This window comes from Chaetomium globosum, genomic scaffold (genome assembly GCF_000143365.1).
Source record: "Chaetomium globosum CBS 148.51 scaffold_6 genomic scaffold, whole genome shotgun sequence".
Taxonomy (NCBI): Eukaryota; Fungi; Ascomycota; class Sordariomycetes; order Sordariales; family Chaetomiaceae; genus Chaetomium; species Chaetomium globosum.
In genome coordinates, this window is record NT_165981.1 from 308027 (window position 1) to 327588 (window position 19562).

The 19562-nt window shown below is 58.1% G+C and overlaps 9 protein-coding genes across 9 annotated transcripts in view; 4 read left to right on the forward strand and 5 right to left on the reverse strand.

The window, feature by feature from the left end:
• Nucleotides 1-453: 453 nt before the first annotated feature.
• CHGG_08436 (uncharacterized protein) lies at nucleotides 454-3223 on the reverse strand (the record flags this gene model as incomplete). Its single annotated transcript, XM_001226362.1, has 3 exons — nucleotides 454-2817; nucleotides 2893-2917; nucleotides 2997-3223. The coding sequence occupies 3 exons, from the start codon at nucleotides 3221-3223 to the stop codon at nucleotides 454-456; spliced, it is 2616 nt and encodes an 871-aa protein (XP_001226363.1).
• Nucleotides 3224-4544: 1321 nt separating this feature from the next.
• Nucleotides 4545-6020, forward strand: CHGG_08437 (uncharacterized protein; the record flags this gene model as incomplete). Its single annotated transcript, XM_001226363.1, has 4 exons — nucleotides 4545-4614; nucleotides 4664-4697; nucleotides 4749-4897; nucleotides 4957-6020. The coding sequence occupies 4 exons, from the start codon at nucleotides 4545-4547 to the stop codon at nucleotides 6018-6020; spliced, it is 1317 nt and encodes a 438-aa protein (XP_001226364.1).
• A 731-nt stretch (nucleotides 6021-6751) lies between these two features.
• CHGG_08438 (uncharacterized protein) lies at nucleotides 6752-7573 on the forward strand (the record flags this gene model as incomplete). Its single annotated transcript, XM_001226364.1, has 1 exon — nucleotides 6752-7573. One exon carries the CDS (start codon nucleotides 6752-6754, stop codon nucleotides 7571-7573), a length of 822 nt encoding a protein of 273 aa, XP_001226365.1.
• Nucleotides 7574-7900: 327 nt separating this feature from the next.
• CHGG_08439 (uncharacterized protein) lies at nucleotides 7901-8938 on the reverse strand (the record flags this gene model as incomplete). Its single annotated transcript, XM_001226365.1, has 1 exon — nucleotides 7901-8938. One exon carries the CDS (start codon nucleotides 8936-8938, stop codon nucleotides 7901-7903), a length of 1038 nt encoding a protein of 345 aa, XP_001226366.1.
• Nucleotides 8939-9530: 592 nt separating this feature from the next.
• On the reverse strand, nucleotides 9531-11326 carry CHGG_08440 (uncharacterized protein; the record flags this gene model as incomplete). The annotated part of the gene is made up of 5 exons (XM_001226366.1): nucleotides 9531-9799; nucleotides 9902-10450; nucleotides 10507-10659; nucleotides 10745-11082; nucleotides 11178-11326. 5 exons carry the CDS (start codon nucleotides 11324-11326, stop codon nucleotides 9531-9533), a joined length of 1458 nt encoding a protein of 485 aa, XP_001226367.1.
• A 783-nt stretch (nucleotides 11327-12109) lies between these two features.
• On the reverse strand, nucleotides 12110-12937 carry CHGG_08441 (uncharacterized protein; the record flags this gene model as incomplete). Its single annotated transcript, XM_001226367.1, has 2 exons — nucleotides 12110-12764; nucleotides 12855-12937. The coding sequence occupies 2 exons, from the start codon at nucleotides 12935-12937 to the stop codon at nucleotides 12110-12112; spliced, it is 738 nt and encodes a 245-aa protein (XP_001226368.1).
• A 925-nt stretch (nucleotides 12938-13862) lies between these two features.
• Nucleotides 13863-15190, forward strand: CHGG_08442 (uncharacterized protein; the record flags this gene model as incomplete). The annotated part of the gene is made up of 3 exons (XM_001226368.1): nucleotides 13863-14273; nucleotides 14452-14785; nucleotides 14859-15190. 3 exons carry the CDS (start codon nucleotides 13863-13865, stop codon nucleotides 15188-15190), a joined length of 1077 nt encoding a protein of 358 aa, XP_001226369.1.
• Nucleotides 15191-15498: 308 nt separating this feature from the next.
• Nucleotides 15499-16687, reverse strand: CHGG_08443 (uncharacterized protein; the record flags this gene model as incomplete). Its single annotated transcript, XM_001226369.1, has 2 exons — nucleotides 15499-16428; nucleotides 16511-16687. 2 exons carry the CDS (start codon nucleotides 16685-16687, stop codon nucleotides 15499-15501), a joined length of 1107 nt encoding a protein of 368 aa, XP_001226370.1.
• Nucleotides 16688-17412: 725 nt separating this feature from the next.
• CHGG_08444 (uncharacterized protein) overlaps nucleotides 17413-19562 on the forward strand; it is a gene marked incomplete at both ends in the record, with an annotated part of 3218 nt that continues 1068 nt past the window's right edge. Inside the window, 3 exons of the mRNA XM_001226370.1 lie at nucleotides 17413-18193; nucleotides 18328-19020; nucleotides 19318-19532. Coding sequence (XP_001226371.1) covers nucleotides 17413-18193; nucleotides 18328-19020; nucleotides 19318-19532 — 1689 coding nt within the window. The remainder of the gene's footprint in view (nucleotides 18194-18327; nucleotides 19021-19317; nucleotides 19533-19562) is intronic.

Consider the following 19562-nt stretch of genomic DNA (forward strand, 5'->3'; position numbering starts at 1 on the left):
GCCAATGTGGTTGTTGGATGTGGATCAAGGTTGAGAGAGTTTGGTGTTGAAAGGGAGGGAGCCCTTTGTTTTGAGTGACGGCAGGATTCAAACCCCGCCAAAGGAGCCGCGCGTCGTTGGCCGTGGAGGATTTGGGATTTGGAGGGCGGGTTCTGAGTGGTTACCACACCAGGCATTGACAAGATTGCAACCCTGTCCGAGCTCTGGAATGGTCACCAACCCGAGCCAGGTTGAAATCGGTTTGCGCAGTTAATATTCTTGGCTCTTTTCACATGGTCCCCACCAGCTGTTAGAAAGGCTTCCAGCTATCTTTGAGTTCTTGTTCATTCCCAACCCGTACTAATAGCGGCGACAGTCGCCTCGTCGGACATCTAATAATATGTTATCACAATCAAAGATCATATCTCATATACATTTTCTTTTCCATACAGCCCAACCTTACAGACCCATATCTCAAGTCATAAACTTCGACTCTCCTTGCTGGAACAGCCAATCCCTATTCGCATCCACCATAAAGTCCGTGATATTGAACTCGCCCGGCACGCCGTTCAACCCACCACCCCCTGACTCGGCGTGATTCCCTCCCCCGTCTGCACTCCCCCCCACCACCCCCGGGGCGACCGGCAGCCGGGGCACATTAAAAAAGTCAAACACATCCAGATACTCCAACTCATTCGGCGCGGGTGTCCTCGACGCAGGCGTGGCGCTCGCCAACCGGCTCTGCCACCCGCCATTCCCACCCCCCGCACCGCCACTTCCGCCATTCCCATTCCCACCCCCATTCGCCGTCGCCGGCGGCACATGCCTCGGCTGGCGGCTGATCAAAAAGTCTAGATCGAACGCCGTGCGACGCATATCGGCCAGGATCTTGACGCTGCCGGGGACCTCGCCGCCGCCCTGGCGCTCGCTGTCGCGGTGCTCGTCCAGTACGCGGCTCAGCAGGCTGCAATAGCGCGCCGCGACGGGCCAGTACCGGCCCATCTGCCGCAGGGTGTCGACAAAGGTCCCGATCTGTGCGCTCAACTTGCGCTCGACGGTGCTCCCGTGCACGAGCAGGACGCGCGCGGCAACCCAGAGCGTGAAGGCGAACGGCGGGCCGAGCTTGACCAGCAGGCCGTTGGCGACGACGAACTCGCATAGTGCGGAGATATTCTCGACGGCGGCATGACAACGCTGTGAGGCTGAGAAGGACGGCGTAAAGATGGGCGAGCGGGTGGTCGGATAGGCGGCAGATGAGTGCAGGCGGATGAAGGCCGTGTGGTAGGTGGCGTGCAGCATGACCCAGCCGCAGTTGAGAGTCTTGGCCGACGCGGGTTGGAATAGCTTGGCCATGTAGCCGTAGTCCCCGGGGAGTCCGAACTTCCAGGTCGCGAGCGCGTTGTCGAGTTCTTTGTACCGCATCTGCCAAGTCTCGACGTCGGACAGGGCGGTGATGTCGACGGGTTGCTTGAGGAATTGGTGGATTTTGGAGAGAATGCCAAGAATCTCGATGTAGTAGCTAAAGGCTCCCAGGTTCTCGGGTTTGTCTACGTCGTGCTCGGGACCGTTGCTACCCGCTCCAGGTTTGGTGTCGTCGCTGCGAAACCAGCGAGTGTCGACCTTTTGGTTCTTCATCCAGAGGTCGTCTCGACAGGGGAGTGTACGGTCGATCTCGCGGTCGTCGATGCCAAACTCAAACGCTGTTGCGATGGTGGCATATCGGTCAAGCAAGTACACCATCCAAAACAGCCGCCGCCTCGATTCCTCCTCGATAAAGTCGCGCGGTTCCGGGAGGATCATGGCGCGCAGCGTGTAGATGGACGTGTAACTGGGCGCCACTGAGAACGAATTGCTTTCGACAGCCAACCCGAGCTGTACGGCGGCCCGTGTGATGAGCGCCATGATATTCCACCCGGGTGGGCCGTTACTGCTGCCGCAGAGATCCAATGCGAGGATCACGAGGGCTTGTAACGACTTGACTGACAAGTGCTCCATTCCGTACAGGAGCACACGCTGTTTCGAAGTGTCATGGTAGCGTTGCCGGCTTTCGTCGGTCAGGCGGGCGTCGGTCGAATACCGAAGAGCTGTGGCAACAATGGAGTGCAGCAAGACCTTGTCTTCGTCGTCAATCATGGACGGTCCAAAAAGCGAGTCCAGCGTCGTCTTACGATGCAGGATGGGACACCATGTGTTGACATGCTTGAAATAGAGGTCCACCAGCGCATAGAGCAGGTCGTAGGGAGGGAGTTCCTGTTCGGAGCCTATGTGCCTCGAATTCTGCGTCGCGGTAGAGGGTGACTGCAGTTGCGCCGCATGCCCAGTACCGTAATATTCCTGAGCAGCGGCGCTCGGTGGCATAGCCGACTGGATGTGACCCGGAGGCGAGATACCGCTGACAGCCGGGAAGCTATCGTGTCCCGGCGCCGTCGACAGGCTAAAGTCGAGCGATGTCGTGGGCTTCTGGAGGAAAAGGGCGGTCTCGGCTTGGGGAGTGCGAAGCGTGTCGTGGCCCGGACGGCTGAAGATGGGCGGTATCGCGTCCCGCGGCGTGCCATGATCACTGGGCATGCTGGCAATGCTGCCCTTCGCGCTCGGCGCGCCATGGTGTGTGACTCCGGGAACATTGCCACCGTGCCCGCTGACAGGACTGGTGGTAGAAGTGAGGGACTGCAGAATCTCGGCATGCACCCGCAGCTTGTCCTCCAAACTATCGAGACGTTGTTCTAGCTCTCGCCCGTATCCTGCGCGCAGGCCTGGCTTCTTTCTCTCCCTGTACTCGCAGACCGCGCCATTGCGGCTGCACCACCCGCACGACGGTTGTCCCCGGTCGCATTTGACCTAGTCTGGTCAGCCAATGTCGAACGGAGGTAGATAGATACGTGGTGGAGTAATGAAGGAAGGTTCGGCACCTACTTTCCGCTGCTTGCACAGCTCACACCTGGGCGGCGTCAGCATCCGACCGCGCTAACCGGGAGGGCGATAAGGCTGCCACCGCGAACCGTTGCTCGGTTACTTACGACACGGAGATGGGGCGCTTGCGTTTGCCGAGACGAGTCACCTCGTGCTGGTCATCGTCGTTGTCGAGATCGTCTGCGCTGTTCTGACCATCATCGCTGTCGGCCTGTTCGGGTTGCAATTGCGACTGCGATGGCGGGTGAAGGTGGAATTGTTGGTCCACATGTGCCGAGGGCAGCGATGGCTGCAGTTCGTGGTCATTGTACCGGGGACCTTGGGTTTGCATCATGGTAAGGGTACGTCAACGGCAAGTGATGGGCCCAACCGCCCGCAACGGCTGCCGTCACCGCGCAGAAGAGGAGAAGTGGAGCGAGAGAGGGACAATCGAAGACCGAACCCGGGGCTAGAGCCCTGCTTCTCTGTTTGTCTCGGGTGTCGGGACCGAATGACACGTGCCAAAAATATGATGCAGCCTCTCAGAATGTGTGGGCGCGTCTTCTCTGGCAATCCCGTCAACGAGCAGGCACAAGGTGGCAGCCGATACTCCGTGGAACGGTTCGGGGTAATGTTGAGTAGAGGAGCGAGATGGAATCAATTGTGGAGAGACCTCGGCCGTTTTATCGCGGTGCAAGCCCTCCCGAGTCCTGAGTGTGATCCGACCACCTGGCCCGTGCTGCCCTGCCGAGCTTGCTCGTTGCGTGCACTTTCTGGGGTGTGGGGAAGCGAGATTGGCGGAATGTGGGGAGGCCAGGTGCCGACAGGCGCCATGGAAAATTCCGCTTCCATTTCCATCGCTTCCAGGCTATGCTTGTTCCAACAGAACGGAACTGTCTCGGGCTGTCAAACATGTCGTTTGTGTCAAAATCTCCCTCCAAATTGAATGGTTTCCTAGTTGACGAATCAAAGCACCTACTGGATGCATAACCGGGCAGTAACCACAGTCTGCTTCGAAAGGCAGGTCGCTATGGTCTTAACTCCTCGTCGACCACCACATTGCCAGAGGCATCAAGTCGAACGTCATGCATACCGGGAAAAATCACATCATGTCTACACAGTAGTACCTAAGAACGATCTGATATGAGATGCGAGAGAACAGATTTGGATTGCGCGTCGAAATCGTCGCTAGCGAGACCAAGAATCCCTGCTGTGTGTCTTCTTCGATCATGGATGTCTTGGCTCGGATGACGAGCAAGCGTTCGGAAAGGCTTCACATTCGTCAATTCGAACGTACCTTGTCATTGACCAATGAACTCCATCTTAACTCCAAATGAGCTGATCGAGCTCATGTCGGGTTACCTGTGTGGGGTTCGTTGCGCAGCGTTGAGAGAGTTCTGCTTGGGCGGAATCGCGTGGGGCAAGTCCCGACCCCAAACACGTCTCCATCATCGGGACATCAACCCCCGATTCCGCCCCGTTCGCTCCCGGCCATAGGCGCGACTAACGAAGCCCAAAGGTGGCCTTGTCGAGCCATTTTACGTGGTAGTCTCTTTTTTACATTGCCAAGACGAGCAGGGCTCCCGATCAGTTATTTCCACCCATCACCTTCCGGAGACTCTTCTCTTCCTCCAATAATCCACTTCCCCATCCTCGGGACCACAGAGTTAAGCACGATGGCCGCGGCAAGGCAATTTCCGACTATCAAGGCCATCCGGTCCTTTGTCATTGGTGGTGTTGGTTCAGGTGGGTGAGAAATTCTCACGGGCAGTAGGTAGCAACTGACGGGTTACAGGCGGCGATTATCACAACGTCAAAGGAGGCCACTGGTGAGACCCCCCTTCGAACCTCTCGCCGCCAACGGGGCGCTGACATCTCAGGTTGATTGACTCGCCCATCTCCACCCCATGCTCTCAATGGGAAAAGTACCGAGCATCACGGACCAGCTGGGGCATCAACGTGCTGGGCTCCTTCTTCGTTGAGATCGAGGCTACAGATGGAACAGTCGGTTTTGCTACAGGGTTTGGCGGTAAGTACTGCTCGAGCCCTTCACCTCGCGGGAAAGGGTTTTTTTGCTAACAGCAGCAGGGCCGCCGGCATGCTGGCTGGTCCACCAGCACTTCGAGCGCTTTCTGATCGGGGCCGACCCGCGCAACACGAACCACCTCTTCGAGCAGATGTACCGCGCCTCCATGTTTTACGGCCGCAAGGGGCTTCCGGTTGCCGTCATTTCCGTCATCGACCTTGCCCTCTGGGACCTGCTGGGCAAGATCCGCGGCGAGCCCGTGTACAAGCTCATCGGCGGAAACACCAAGGACCGCATCGACTTCTACTGCACCGGCCCCGAACCCGCCGCAGCCAGGGATATGGGCTTTTGGGGCGCCAAGGTGCCGCTCCCTTACTGCCCTGAGGAAGGGCACGCCGGCTTGAAAAAGAACGTCGAGTTCCTCCGCAAGCACCGCGAGGCCATCGGCCCGGACTTCCCGCTCATGGTCGACTGCTACATGTCGCTCAACGTGCCCTACACCATCGCGATCGCCAAGGCTTGCGAGGACCTCAACATCAACTGGTGGGAGGAGTGCCTCAGCCCGGACGACACGGACGGGTTCGAACAGATCAAGCGGGCGCACCCGACCATCAAGTTCACGACGGGCGAGCACGAGTACTCACGGTACGGCTTCCGCAAGCTGATCGAGGGCCGCAACCTTGACATCATCCAGCCGGATGTCATGTGGTTGGGCGGGATGACGGAGCTGCTGAAAGTGTCAGCCATGGCGGCGGCCTACGACATCCCCGTGGTCCCGCATGCCAGCGGGCCGTATAGTTACCACTTTGTCATCAGCCAGCCGAACACGCCGTTCCAGGAGTACCTTGCCAACTCGCCGGACGGCAAGAGCGTGCTACCGGTGTTTGGAGATCTGTTTCTAGACGAGCCGATCCCCACCAAGGGGTACCTTACGGCGGCCGACTTGGACAAGCCCGGCTTTGGGCTGACGCTGAACCCCGCGGCGAGAGCGAAACTCATCCCGAGCACCTACCTGCTGACCCTGCCGACAAACTCTCTTAGCCCACCAGTGGAGCATGCGCCAACCAAGAATGGAACCAATGGCATCGTGGATGGCGTGGCGGGAAGTAAGGCGGCCGGGCAATAGGCTTGCAGTCAAAATACGGACAATAATGCAACTGCTCGAGACCTGACCCTTGACCAAAGATCCCAATGCACCCCTGACGTCATCCGCCAAGCTGCAGCGCAAACCCCTTCTCCTGGCTCCCGCGCCCAAGAGGGATATTTTGTTGAAGTGAAGCGAATTGGAATATAGCCGATACGCTCGCATAAGGCCTAGCCGCGCCAACAGAAACCTTCTCGACGTTCGATGATCCTGGGGCCTGGCTCTCTCTCGACCGACTCGCTGTAATTCAAGCCGAGGTGTGGACCCAAGGGTTGCGCAGGAGTGGGGCGCGGGGTAAGTGGGGACGGCAGTCAGCATTTCAAACATTGTACAACACCAAGAGGAAACAGATGAAATCAAGAATGACGGATCCAAGGATCCAATACGCGGTATGGTTATCGCATGGAGATAAGCCATTGCGCAGTCAGTTCGTAGACATCCCATCTGATCAAGAAGCACCGCAGACTTTATTTTACCCACTGAATGGGGACTCGATGTTCATGATCCATCCCGTGTTTACCCCGCCATCTCGCCCCTCACTTTCGCTTCTTCGGGCACCTGAACCGTAGGGCTGTCTCCTGAGTCCACACCCAACACAAATTGAATTTCCGACACCACCACATCTCCATTCCGGCCAATCCTAAAACGTGGAACCATTCCAGACCACCTTACCACACCTCAACAACATAACCCAGCACACACACACACACACCATGCCCGCCACCAACCTCCTCGCGGGCAAAACCGCCATCATAACCGGCGGCACCACCGGCATCGGGCGCGCCATCGCGCTCGCCTTCCTCGCCCAAGGCTGCAACGTCGCGGTCAACCACCTCGACCTGCCCACCGACAAACCGCATCTGACCTCCCTCCTCGCCGAAGCCAGCGCCCTCCACACCGCGAACCCAACCACCACCGGCCGCCTCGCCCACCTCCCCGGCGACGTGCGCGACCCATCCACGGGCCCCGCCCTCGTCGCCTTTGCCCTTGCCCACTTCGCCACCACCCGCCTCGACATCTGCGTCTCCAACGCGGGCGTCTGCACCTTCGCCGACCTGCTCGACCTCTCCCCGGACCTCTTCGCCACCACCGTGCGCACCAACCTCGACGGCGCCTTCTACGTCGTGCAGGCGGCGGCCCGGCAGATGGCGCGGGATAATGTGCCGCTGGGGGGCGGGTCCATCATTGCGGTGTCGTCGATCTCGGCGCTGGTGGGCGGCGGCCAGCAGGTGCATTATACGCCGACCAAGGCGGGCGTGTTGTCGTTGATGCAGAGTGCGGCGGTGGCGTTGGGGAAGTATGGGGTGAGGTGTAATGCGCTGTTGCCGGGGACGGTGAGGACGCAGTTGAATGAGGCGGATTTGGCGGATGAGGGGAAGAGGAGGTATATGGAGGGGAGGATCCCGTTGGGGAGGACGGGGGTGCCCACGGATGTGGCGGGCCCGGCGGTGTTTTTGGCGTGTGATGAGTTGAGTGGGTATGTGACCGGGGCGCAGTTGTTGGTGGATGGGGGATTGTTCGTCAATTTGCAGTGAGGGTAGGGGTGGTGGTGAAATGCTGTGGATATTTACAACATGTGGTCTTGTAAAAGGTGGTTATGATGATGATGATTGAGATCAACCCCTTGATAACATTGTACGAGTGATTTTCCTTCACAAAACGTAAGTTAGAAAGAGAAACTTATGCTGTAATACAGAAAGTGGTTCGTAGGAAGACCAGCTGGCCACCCCCCCTGAATCTGATAAGAGCATAACTTGAACGATCAAATGGTCCCCTCTCAGGGCATTCTGATAGTTTCAAGCTTCTCAGGATCCCAAACTTCGATAGTTGGCAAGTAAAGCTACGGCCTGGCTCATCACCACTCAAATATTGCCCACCTGATAGTGGTACTTGCTCACCAGCGCACCATACTCATCAAACCGCACAGGCTCATAATTCCCCGGATTCTCGGCACTCACAAACCGCGGCAGCGTCGCCACCGTATGCGGCGGTTCCGGCCTAACAAAAAACGGCATCGACCTCCTCGCCGGCACCCCCTTTTCCTCCACCGTCTCCACCTCTGGTATCGCTACCCTATGCACAGCCGACCTAGAATAATCATTCGTAAACCGCCCCAACATATCCCCCACATTCACCACCAACGCACCCTCCCCCAGCTCCGCCCGCAGGAACTCCCCCGTCTCCGGATCCTGCAGCTCCAGCCCCCCATTACCGTCCTGAAACAGCATTGTAAACGCCCCCCAGTCATTGTGCGCCGGCATCCGCGTGCACACCTCATCCTGGGCCAGCCGCGCTTGGAGGATGGCCGGATAATGCAGCAGCCGCAGCTGGCTGTGGCGGTGCGAGGCGAGGTGTTGGAGGGCGTCGTCTTCTTGGGGGGTGAACTCGAGACCTAGGCTGATGGCCTTGAGGAGGATGGCGCCGACGCTAGAAAGTCCTTTGTACAAGGAGGTGGCGTACGCGCGGAAGCCGGGAAGTGTGGCTTCGGGCAGCCAGATGTTGGGTTCGTGATCGTCGTGGGCGCTGCCGACTTCGTACCTTTCTTTGAGATCGGAGATCTTGCGCGAGCCCGTTGTTCTATCGGAGGAAGTGGAAGTGGAGGCGGTATCGGCTACTGCGTAATGGTCGATTCCGGAGTAGCCGCGGTGTGGGAACGGGCCGGGCGGGTGCGGCGCTTTCATCTTCTCGGCGTAGGGCAGGACGAAAAGGCGTTGGTTCCAGCGGAAGGCCTCGTTGATCTCGTCCGTGGTGAAGCCGTGGCCGGTGACTTTGGCGGATCCATACCGGTGTAGCACCGCGACAAAGGACTGTCCGGCGGCGAGGCGGTCGGCGTCGGAGTGTGTTGAGGGCGAGCTGAAGGCGGTGAGATCAACCGTGGGGATGGTGCTTTCGGACGTCATTTTGGGTGAGATTGTTTGGCAATGATGAATGCAGAGTGAAACAAAATTCACTTCCGTCTCCACCGTTTGAATGCAATCAAATTTGTTGTGCGGCGGTTGATAGCTTCAAGGTTGCGTGTGAGGTGGTGATGCGAGTCATGTGTGGGAGATGTGGTGATTGATAGGCCGAGATACGGCAGCCAGCGTCTCACTACATGTCGCGTCCTTGCTATGTCAGCTTAAGGTCTTACTGCGCAGTAACATTCGGTGCCGTCCATCACCTTCCTCATGCGGGTCGCTGTTAGCTTGATGCACATTACGTACGGGTAGGGGGTCCCTAGACATACCAGTAGCAGCGAGCTGGTATCCCAAGTGTGATGAGCCTTTAGACCCTTGTAAAGGGGCTTTTGAATCCAAGAAAGAGTTGTGTTGGCCTCCTATTTATTGGCTTGAAAAAAATATGAGATAGACGGTGTGAGGACCGTTACGATGATGATGTCGACCTTCGATGAACAGCATGCAGTGCAATGTGCGAGGCGGCTCTGTTCCAGCGCTTCATGACATACAGAGTCTATTTTATCGACAGGAGTATTTACCCAACCCTTCACACCAGCTAGCACACGCCGAGCTTCCTCAACAGGAACCCGTCGTGCTGTAACTTCTGAAACACCTGGCCAGGATCATACTTGTGCGAGACCTCACACAGTTTTGCAACATTCTCCGCTCCGTAGCTTCTCAACGGGTCTTGATCTCGCGAGCAGTCGTTCATGTACAGCAACTCCACGGTAGACCGCTTCTTCCACTCTTCGGTGGTGGCAATGGACACGCTGCGGACGACATCGTCGTCAGCCGCGTTCTCCCAGTCGATCAGAGTCGTCCACCCTGTGAAAAAGAGCGAAGAGTCAGGTTAGTTGTGCTTTACCAAGAGCAAAAGGTAGAAAGAGAAAGGATTCGCCAAGGGTCTTTGGTGGTTATTATTCTTACATGACATGCTGCTTGACGGGGCCATCCCCAACGCGTTGCCGCCTTTGTCGGCGCTCTGCTTAGCGAGATTCACAGTGATGGGTTGGATGACAAAGGTCTGGTTCGCGCCCGTTTTGCTGTAAACGTCGGCGGCGCGCTCCGCCCAAAAGTTATACATGTCCACATACAAGTCCCCGTCGATCTGTGTGGAAACGCCGCGGTAGTCATGACGGTTGGCTGTCCAGCCCACCTGCCCGGCCGAGACTTCCATCAGCTCCAGAGGGGAGAGGTTGGTTGGTGGCAACGCTGCTGCAAGGACAGGGATGTCTGAAAACGCTGCGAAGATGTCTGGCCGTGCGGTGACAGGCTGGGAGTAGATGAAGCCCGCGGTGGTGCCGCCGAGGGTCGAGACGGCGATCACTGTGGCTCGCGGGTCAGAAGCTGCTGCTTTGAGCTGCCAATCGGCCAGGGCGCGCAGGAATGTGGGTGTATCGGCTGGGGCGTAGAACACGACCTCGGCGTAGACCTTTTGAATGGGGATGGTGAATAGGTCGAAGCGGGTCACGATACCTGCAAGTGATGGTGAGAAAGACTTCTGTAGTACTTATACTGGACCGTGGACATACCATAGTTTGGACCACCGCCTTTCAGGGCCCAGAATAGGTCTGGGTTTTCCTGAGCGCTAGCCTCGACGACAGTGCCATTGCCCAGGACAAGCTCAACGCTTCGCACGTTGTCCGCAGCGAGACCATACTCGCCCGAAAAGAAGGAGAACCCGCCTGAAGTCTGAGGTTAGAAGATGTACTCAACCAAGACATAACCAGCTCAAAACCAAGGCTAGCGAGAGAACAAAAGATAACCTACCACCAAGCAACAACCCGCCCACGCCCAAACTCGTCAACCTTCCCGCTACAGCCGTCACATTATGCGAATCCAACGCCTCCACCACTCCACCCCAGCGCTGCCCCGGCCCGACACTCACCACGCTCGCGTCATCACTGACAGTGATGGTATCCAGGCGCGACAGGTCCAGCAGGACCCCCGGCTCGCCGATGCTGGCCCAGCCCGGGTTGGGCGAGTGGCCGCCGCTGCGTATGGCAAACAGGACCTGGAACTGCACGATGATGCGCAGCACGGTCGCCAGCAGCTGGGCCGAGGTCGGCCGCACGACGCACGAGGGCGCGGCCCAGCACGTTTCCGACCTGCATGCATGTCGTGCCGAGGTTAGAGTTGGGTGTGTTGGGGGTTCAGGGGTAGGCAGGTGCATAGGAAGGTAGGTAGGTAGCCATGCACATACCAGTTTACATCAATGAAGGATTGGTCGACAGGGGCAATAATGACGAGGTCCGGGCCGAGGGCCTGTTGGGCGGCTAGACAGGCTTCTGCCGCGCTCGTTGCGGGGTCGCTGTGCCCACTGGACGGGCACCTCTTTGTTGCTTGTGTCATCCTTCAATGTACGGGGTACCTAGGTATGTTATGAGACAGTTGACTCAGGAAGCCAGATGTGCGCGAGGAGAGACCTCCCGCGAACGAAGAGGCTCGCTTGTCTTCTTAACCCTGCATGCGGTCCCCGACCTGGCACAACAGCAGACGAGTCCTAGGTGCGAACGCGACGGTCGGAGTTCCCCATCCCGCGGCAACCAATTAAGCGCTCGGCGGTTGATGAACCCGTTGCAGTGCCCTTAGCGGTCCTTGACGGCGAGACAACGAATGTCCCACGCAGGTGACAGTCAGCCCCCCTGCCGCTAACTCAAGGCGCAAGCCGGCACAGCATACCCAATGAAGAAAGTGTTGCCAATGCACCGAATCACTGCCGATCCGGGCAGGGCCGCAGCGAGATGCCAACGGTCGGATCGAACGAATGGGGGCCTCGGTTCCCCTCCGCATTGCCGCGCGTTGCTATCACCCGAGAGGGCCGAGACTTTGCATCACCGCAACACAGTATGTAACGCTGAACCTCGTAATTTACCGCAGGGTCCTGGTGGATAAGCAAACTGTCTGCCGATGGCACAGTGCTATCAGCCTTCGGAGGTGTCGCCCACCTCGATGGGATACGAATTGGGACTCGGAATATGGGTTTTAAACCGAGAGATATTCAGTCACGCCATTTGTTATTACAGTCACGGGAAATTTAGGGGCGAGGCATGAACGGCCAGGACCTCGGATACGCTATAGCTGTAAGATCCAGTCTGTCATGTCTCACCCTCGCACCGCCGCCCTTCGGACTCTTCACGCCGTTTTCGTTCTGTCAGCAAAGCGCCGCTGAAAGACAGACGTTTCCATCTTGGCGCACGCCAGATCCCAATCCGTGGTCCAGCACCTGTGAAACGGCTGGTAGCCCAACAAGCCTCCGATCCAACGACCCACCACCACGCCCATGGCCAGCGAGACCGTCGACCGGAAGGGCACCCACCACGGCAGCGTGAGGTAGGTGCCGCCCGTATCCCACATAGACAGCACCTGTATCATATCCAGTTTCTTCCCGTGCACGACCACCTCCTCCTGGTAGCCGTACCAGTTCTCGAGAAAGGTCAGGTCCAGCGCGAACGCCGTCGCGGTCTTCTCGCCCGAGACGTAGAAGCGGATCGGATCCAGCGACGCATCTTCACCGGAGGGGAAGCAAAGGCGGTGGTTCACGCCGCGGCGGACCGCCAACTCGCCGTCCTCGGGCCGCAACACGCGTTCAACCCCGTCGAGTTCGACGCCGAGGGCGCCCTGCACGACGTGGAAGTACTCCTCTTGGTAAGGGTGGAAGTGGGCGGGCGGCGGGGGGAGACCGCGCAACCGTGGGTGGTCCGGGTGGATGACGACCTCAAAGTGGAACTCACGGGTCTTGTCTGCGGTGGCTTCTGGGAGGACACGGGTTACCATGGCCCCTCCGAGTCTGGTGTTGGGGTCATGGTTAGCAGATGTTGCGATTCATGACGAAAGTTTTACCACGATAGCGACTTAGAACAAAAGGGGTTAGATTTACGCTGATATTGACAGACTGCCATCATCTTCAATCACATGGGGAAGAACGACTTGTCCCGGGCTGGCAGCAGTTCCAGTTGGCATTTTGGCGGTGGTAAGTGTGTTGGGGGCGGGGATGGAAGTCTTGGGTGAAGCAAGTACCGCGAAGTGATATTGATATTGACAAACAAACGGCAATCGATGGGAAAACTGAAATAATTTGATACGAAACAAGAGCCAAATTGGGAAATAAAGCCTGCGCCCCAAGCAAAAATGGCACAGTGATGACAAGAACTGTATGGCCAATAAGGGGACAAATGAACGGGGGCTAATATCCAGACGATGCTGTCCCACGGGAGAATAAATTGATGCTGGACCTCTAAAAACTGGAGGTCCTTGGGGGAGGTTACCCCTTTACCCAGTAATTATGGGCGCCGTAAATACTAACTAAAATTAAGATGCATGGACAAAGGGAACGCTGCCGTGGTCCGCGCTGCGCATCCCCTCATGTATCCTCTTTGTAAAGCGACCTCGCGGCAGTATATCCCGTGCTGAAGACCACAAGAATTTGGCATGTCTTAGCCCCCAAGCACACCATCCTAGCACCGAGGCTCGGTAATCACTGACAGGAAACAGTATCGGGGCCGACGAGCCGTGCGTGACGTGCATCTCACAGTACCATTCGGCGATTCGAACGGCGGCCAAGCGGTTGCACGCACTGGGTACCGCGCAGCCGAGTACTGCCCGGGATTTGCAGCGTTGTCCTGCAGGCTCCAGGCATGGAGGTTCCAGACCGACCGTTGATGTGCTGACGCTCTGGATGCCCTGTTGGTAACACTAACCCGCGCTCAAGGACACCCTCGGCGAATAACTGCCAAGGGTGATGGAAATCCGAATCGGCTTTTCCATCGTCAGAGTCAGACCTGCTAACATTTTGTCACCAAGCCTAATACACACCAAATTTCCCAAGGACTACGCGGCAGCGACTACACGTGTTCTTTTTAGTAGTGGTATTCACAAAGCCACAGCTATGTCGGCGTCACTCTCCCTTCCACCGGCCCATGTGTCGCCAGTATCGCTGCTCATCAAAACACAAATACGGACTAAACCACGGCCACCACCGCCATCAACGACGCTCACAGGCAAAACGGCTCTCATAACAGGCAGCAGCAGCGGCCTGGGCCGGGCGGCCGGCGAGCAGCTGCTTGCACTCGGTCTGTCGCGTCTGATTATGGGAATCCGCGACGGCCCCAAAGGCGAGCGCGTGGCGGCGGCGCTGCGGACCAAGTTCCCCCAAGCGCGTGTCGATGTCTGGACTGTCGAGCAGGAATCCTACGATTCAGTGCGCGCTTTTGCCGCGCGCTGCGCTGACGCTGATCGGCTGGATATGGTTATTCTAAACGCCGCGTTTGCGACGCCCGAGTGGCGTGTGACTGAGAATGTAAGTCCGCTTTACACATTCCAGCACCCTTGCGCCCGTATGTACTACGGCTTGTGGGAGTAGAAGTGGTGTAAGAGTAGGAGTGACGCTAGAACCCCTTTGGACTTTAGCGGCGTTGCCACACCTATGCCCACTGCTTATGTCGCCCCGGACCTAACCAACCTACGCGGCTCCCTAGGGACACGAGGCCATGCTGCAAGTCAACTACCTCTCCACAGCACTGCTAGCCATCCTCCTCCTCCCTGTCCTCAAAGCCAGCAGCACGAAGCACGGCAGCGGTCCCGGCCGCCTCACCATCGTCGGTTCCAACCTCTCGCTCACCGAGGCGTTCCCCCCGACCGACAAGGACCCGCTTCTCCCATGGCTCGATGACCCGAGCAACGCCAAGACCTGGGGCATGGTGGCTGCCCAACACCGCCAGATCACAGCCAAGATCTTTGGCCTGATGCTGACCCAGAAGCTGGGCGAGCTGGTCGACCCAGACCTCATCATCGTCAACACAGTGGACCCAGGTATGTCTCACCCCCTTCCCCCACTCGTTGGGTCATCAACTGCCACACGCACATCGCTAACCCGCCGGCGCAGGCATGGTAAAAGGCACCGAAGTCGGCCGACGCCTCCCCCTCCCCGCCAAAGCCTTCGTGTGGGTCATCTTCACGCTGCTAGCGCGCCCGGTCGAGCATGGCGCGTGGACCTACCTGGACGCGGTGCTCGTGCAGGGCCGGGAGAGCCATGGCGGGTTTGTGGTCAACTGGGCGCTGCACCCCTTCCACAAGGACATGTACACGCCCGAGGGCAGGGCGACAACGGAAAGGGTCTGGCATGAGACACTGCGGGATTTGGCGCGGGTGGCGGATGTGCAGGCGGCGTTGGCGGAGGTGAGGAGGGAGGGTGGTGTGAGTGTAGGGGCCGTGTAGGGTGCTGCGTTGGGTGTGAGTTGGTATGGGTCCGATAACCAAGGGGTGGTTTGTGAGATGCAGTGGTGGTGGGTATTATGTATTGTAGCTACCTGGTTACCTAACTATTTATCGTTAACCGTTTATCGTTTACCTTGTCTTTCAACCATTTCCAAGCTCAGGGAAGGATCCGTATCTGGGCTAGAGCATCATAACGTCGTTTACACACACAAAACAAAAAGAGACAGACCGGCAAAGAAAAACAACCACCCACAACTAATAGTACACCTCCATCCCAACAAACGCCACCATTATTGTCACCGTTTGCATCACGAATACCTCCTCACATCCCTCCCGCCCACCAGCCTTCCCGTCCCACTCTCAACATCCCCTTCCCTCTCCCCATCCCCATCCCCATCCCCATCCACCGAATTCCCCGCCGACGCCACCACCCTCGACGACTGTTTCGACCCGACCACATCCTGCTTCCCCACCCTCGACAAATTATACTCCGACACCATATACGACTCGCCCCCCGTCGTATCGCGATACCCCCTCCGGTGCTTCCGCCTTCGCACCACAAACCGCTCCCACAGCGGCGCCAGCGCCGGCACCGACCCGCACACCACAATCAGCGTGATCTCCACGGCCGCCCAAACCGCCAGCGCATACAAGTCCCAGGTCGGGTCGGCGGCCACGCCGAGGTTCTTGCTGGCGAGCACCGTCTTGATCACCGCCGCGATGCCCGTGAAGGTGGTCAGCCCCAGGAGGGCGACCAGCGCGAGCTTGCGCCGCAGGGGCATTTGTAGGTGCCAGATGATGTGGATGGGGAGGAGCGCGAGGTAGAAGTCGGCGAAGGCTTGGAAGGAGGCCGTGAAGGTGTTGAAGTTGTACACGGCCGCTTTGTCGAGGCAGGTCAGGGTGCCGGTGGCTTGGCCGACCAGGTCCCAGAGGTTGGCCGGGTCGCCGCATTGGAAGAGTACGAGGAGCACGTCGAGTGCGGAGGTCAGCGCGGTGAGGATGATGAGGACCCAGAGGGACCAGACGTGCCACTTGATGGAGGACTGGTTGATGATGCGGAGGATGGTGAAGGCGACGGCGATCTTACCAAAGGCCGTGCAGGGGATGCCGAACGCTTGGAGCACTACTTGGAGCTTGATCTGGTACTCCTTTTCGGCTAAGGTGAGGTAGGCAAAGTGCCGCGTGCCCCCGGACTCGCCGATCAGGATGGCGGAGACGCCCAGGGCAACGAACGTCAGCTATGGTTGTTGTTAGCGCTGCCAATAAGAGTATTCATGATGTTTGTTGGAGAGATAGGGAGTGAGTGAAGGCATCACGAACCCAGCAGGCGGCCATGTACAGATCGTCAGTTCCCAGGATGCGGCTATACGTCCGTGCCCAGATCCGCAGCCCCATGAAGATGGTAGAGAACGCTACCAGGGCTCCAACGACGCCCTCCAACGAGACACGGCGGTCCTCGTCCGGCCCAATAGCGGGCGTTTCAGGGATTGGATCCATGCTTCGTCTATTGCTTCTGTTGGTTGGGCCTAGTCGAATGCGTCGCGAGAGGTGCCAAAGCCCATCAGGTTTGGAAAAACGAAAGTGAGTTTCGCCTGCTTCGTCTGAGATGCTAACAACAAAGATGAGGACATAATCCTCATGGTCAGTCCTAGGGGCTTCGGAGACCAGATGCCAGGCTGCTGCCGAAACCATCCCATCGCCACCAGACGTTCCCGTGCTGTGCCTTGGGCGTGCCACTGAAGTGCAGCATACTCGGGCGTTTTACAGATTACATTATTACCGGCGGCGCGGCACAGCACTGGGGGACCGGACAAGTGTGGGAGGTGTGTGGTGGTACAGCGGTAAGTGTGCGGTAGCACTATTGGCTTTCATAGCTCAGCCACATGCAGGCCTAAACTACTTCTAACGCAAAATTCCCCGGGTGCATCTTGAGCTTGGTTGCTTTTTGAGCCGTGTTTCTCGCTGTGTAGGGAGTGTAAAAACCTGTCGACAGGAACCCCTGATTCGTGCATTTCCAGTCAGAACACGGATTACAAATGTCACACATGGTTGCTACTAAAAGGCGAGTTCTGGGACCTGCTGCTCCGCAACTGCTACCCGTTATATCCTTCCAATCTCGAGTCTGGTTTTCCGTGTCTTAGCCCGAGAAGTCAGGACGCACAGCACCCACAGCCTCACTGTCTCACCTCAGTCATACCCACCGGACCAGTAACGAATCAACGATGAGCCCCAAGGCCAAGGCCAAAGAGGTTATCCGCCCGTCCCGGGGTGTCTCGCTTTGGTTCGCTCTTGCAGCAGCGTTCGCAGCCATCGGCGTGGTCTTCGCTGCAGTCTGGCCGGGTCTCGGCCCTCATGTCTTCGACACTTTAGAATGGGCATCCAACAACCTCGGTTTTGGTCCGAACCCAGAAGCGCTTGCGACGAGTACCTGCCACCGGCTAAAGGCAAAGTTCGGTCCCCTCATCTCCCTGCCGTCGGATACGACCTACACGGCCCTGACCGAAGACAACTGGTCGCAGTCCTGCTGGCTGCCAGCCGCGTGTGTGGCAGAGCCCGTCCGCGCCGCAGACGTGCAAAAGCTCGTCTCGGCACTTGTCGCTGCCAAGGTCCCGTTTGCCATCCGATCCGGGGGCCACTCACCGAGTCCCCGCGATGCATCGATCGGCCGGACCGGCGTGCTGATCGCCTTGGACAAGCTGAACCAGGTCACGTACGATCCGTCGACAACGCAGGTCACCCTCGGCGTCGGCGCCGAATGGGGTGCCGTCTATACGGTACTTGACACCCACAATGTCAGTATGGTCGGTGGCCGTGTTATGCCTGTCGGCGTCGGCGGACTGACGCTGGGCGGCGGCTTGTCCTACCTATCGGACCTACACGGCTTAGTTTGTGATAATGTCGCCAGTTTTGAGGTGGTTCTGGCTGATGGCAGGCTCGTGGAAGCGAGTCGGACTTCGCATTCCGATCTGTTTTGGGCGCTCAAGGGGGGTTCCAACAATTTCGGTGCGTTCTCAGTTCCCCTCTTTTTTGCTCCCCAATGCTTCCCTAGGACCCCATCGCTACCAAGTCCCGGTGCATAAATCGTCTTGTGTAACCCCCCTGCTTACTGCATGCTTACCGTGCTCCTGATAATGCAGGGATTGTCACATCGTACCGGGCCGCCACCTACCCCATCAAGGACTGCTGGGGCGGCATGCTGGTCTTTGGACCCGATCAGCTTCCCGACGTGCTGCAAGCCTACAACGAGTACCAGCACACCGCGGACAAGGATCTGCATGCCAACCTGGTGCTCAACGTCGCTGTGACCAATGCATCAGTGCTCCTGACGCTAGTCTACCTGCAGCCCGTTGAACGCCCCCCGGCATATGCCCCCTTCTACAAGCTGACCCCCGCCGCCGACCTTACGGGCTTCTACACGCTGCATGAGATTATGGGCATGTTCCCGCTGCCGAACGTCCAACGCAAGATGTGGTACACCAGTTCCTTCGAGCCCAGCCCGTTCATGTTCACGGGTCTCGTCGACATCTTCAAGACCGCCCCTGAGGTATCTCGGCTTGCCGAGCTCACGGCGGGAACCATGGTGCTCACTCTGCAGCCGATCCACCCCAACGTTGTCCGGCAAGGGAAAGCCAAAGGCGGCAACGCGCTGGGTCTGGAGGCGCGTACGCAAACATGGTTCGGCCTCAACTACGGATGGTGGAATGCCGAGGACGACGCCACAGCCCTGCGTCTGGTGCCGGCCCTCCATCGGCGCGTACAAGACCTGGCGAAGCGCGAGCACGTCTGGTTGGACTACATCTTCATGAATGACGCCTTCCACCGGCCAGCCGGTTATTGAGTCTTACGGAACGGGACAACGTCCAGCGTCTCCGAGCGGTCCAACGTCACTATGACCCAAAGCGGATCTTCCACAAACTTGTCCCTGGTGGTCAAAAAATACCCGCGTGATGTCCGATCTGTATGTAGGTACATACTGTGTAAGTACCCTACCTTTGCGGGGTTGGGTCAGGATGGAGTTCATCTCGCAATCTCGGTGGGATTCATTCCGCACTAGGCATACTCTGAAGTCAGAACTAGGACCCATAGTCTTACTTATATACGCGTTATAGTGCCGTGACTTTTCGTAGTACCCAAGGCCGGCAATCCAAGTCCGGCACCCCGTCCCCGGCAGTCCATGCATCGCATAAGTTCCCGCTCCCGCACAGACTTCAGCCCTATTTTCCCGTCCAGTCCAGCATCTGCAATGGAGAAGATGGGCACTACCACGGCCCGGCCTCGGCGCTTGCATCGTCCCAAGCCCGAACCGGAAGAGCCGGCTCACGCCGAGGCCCCCTCCGTCTCTGTACAGTACAGCAGCGGCCGTGTACCGGCT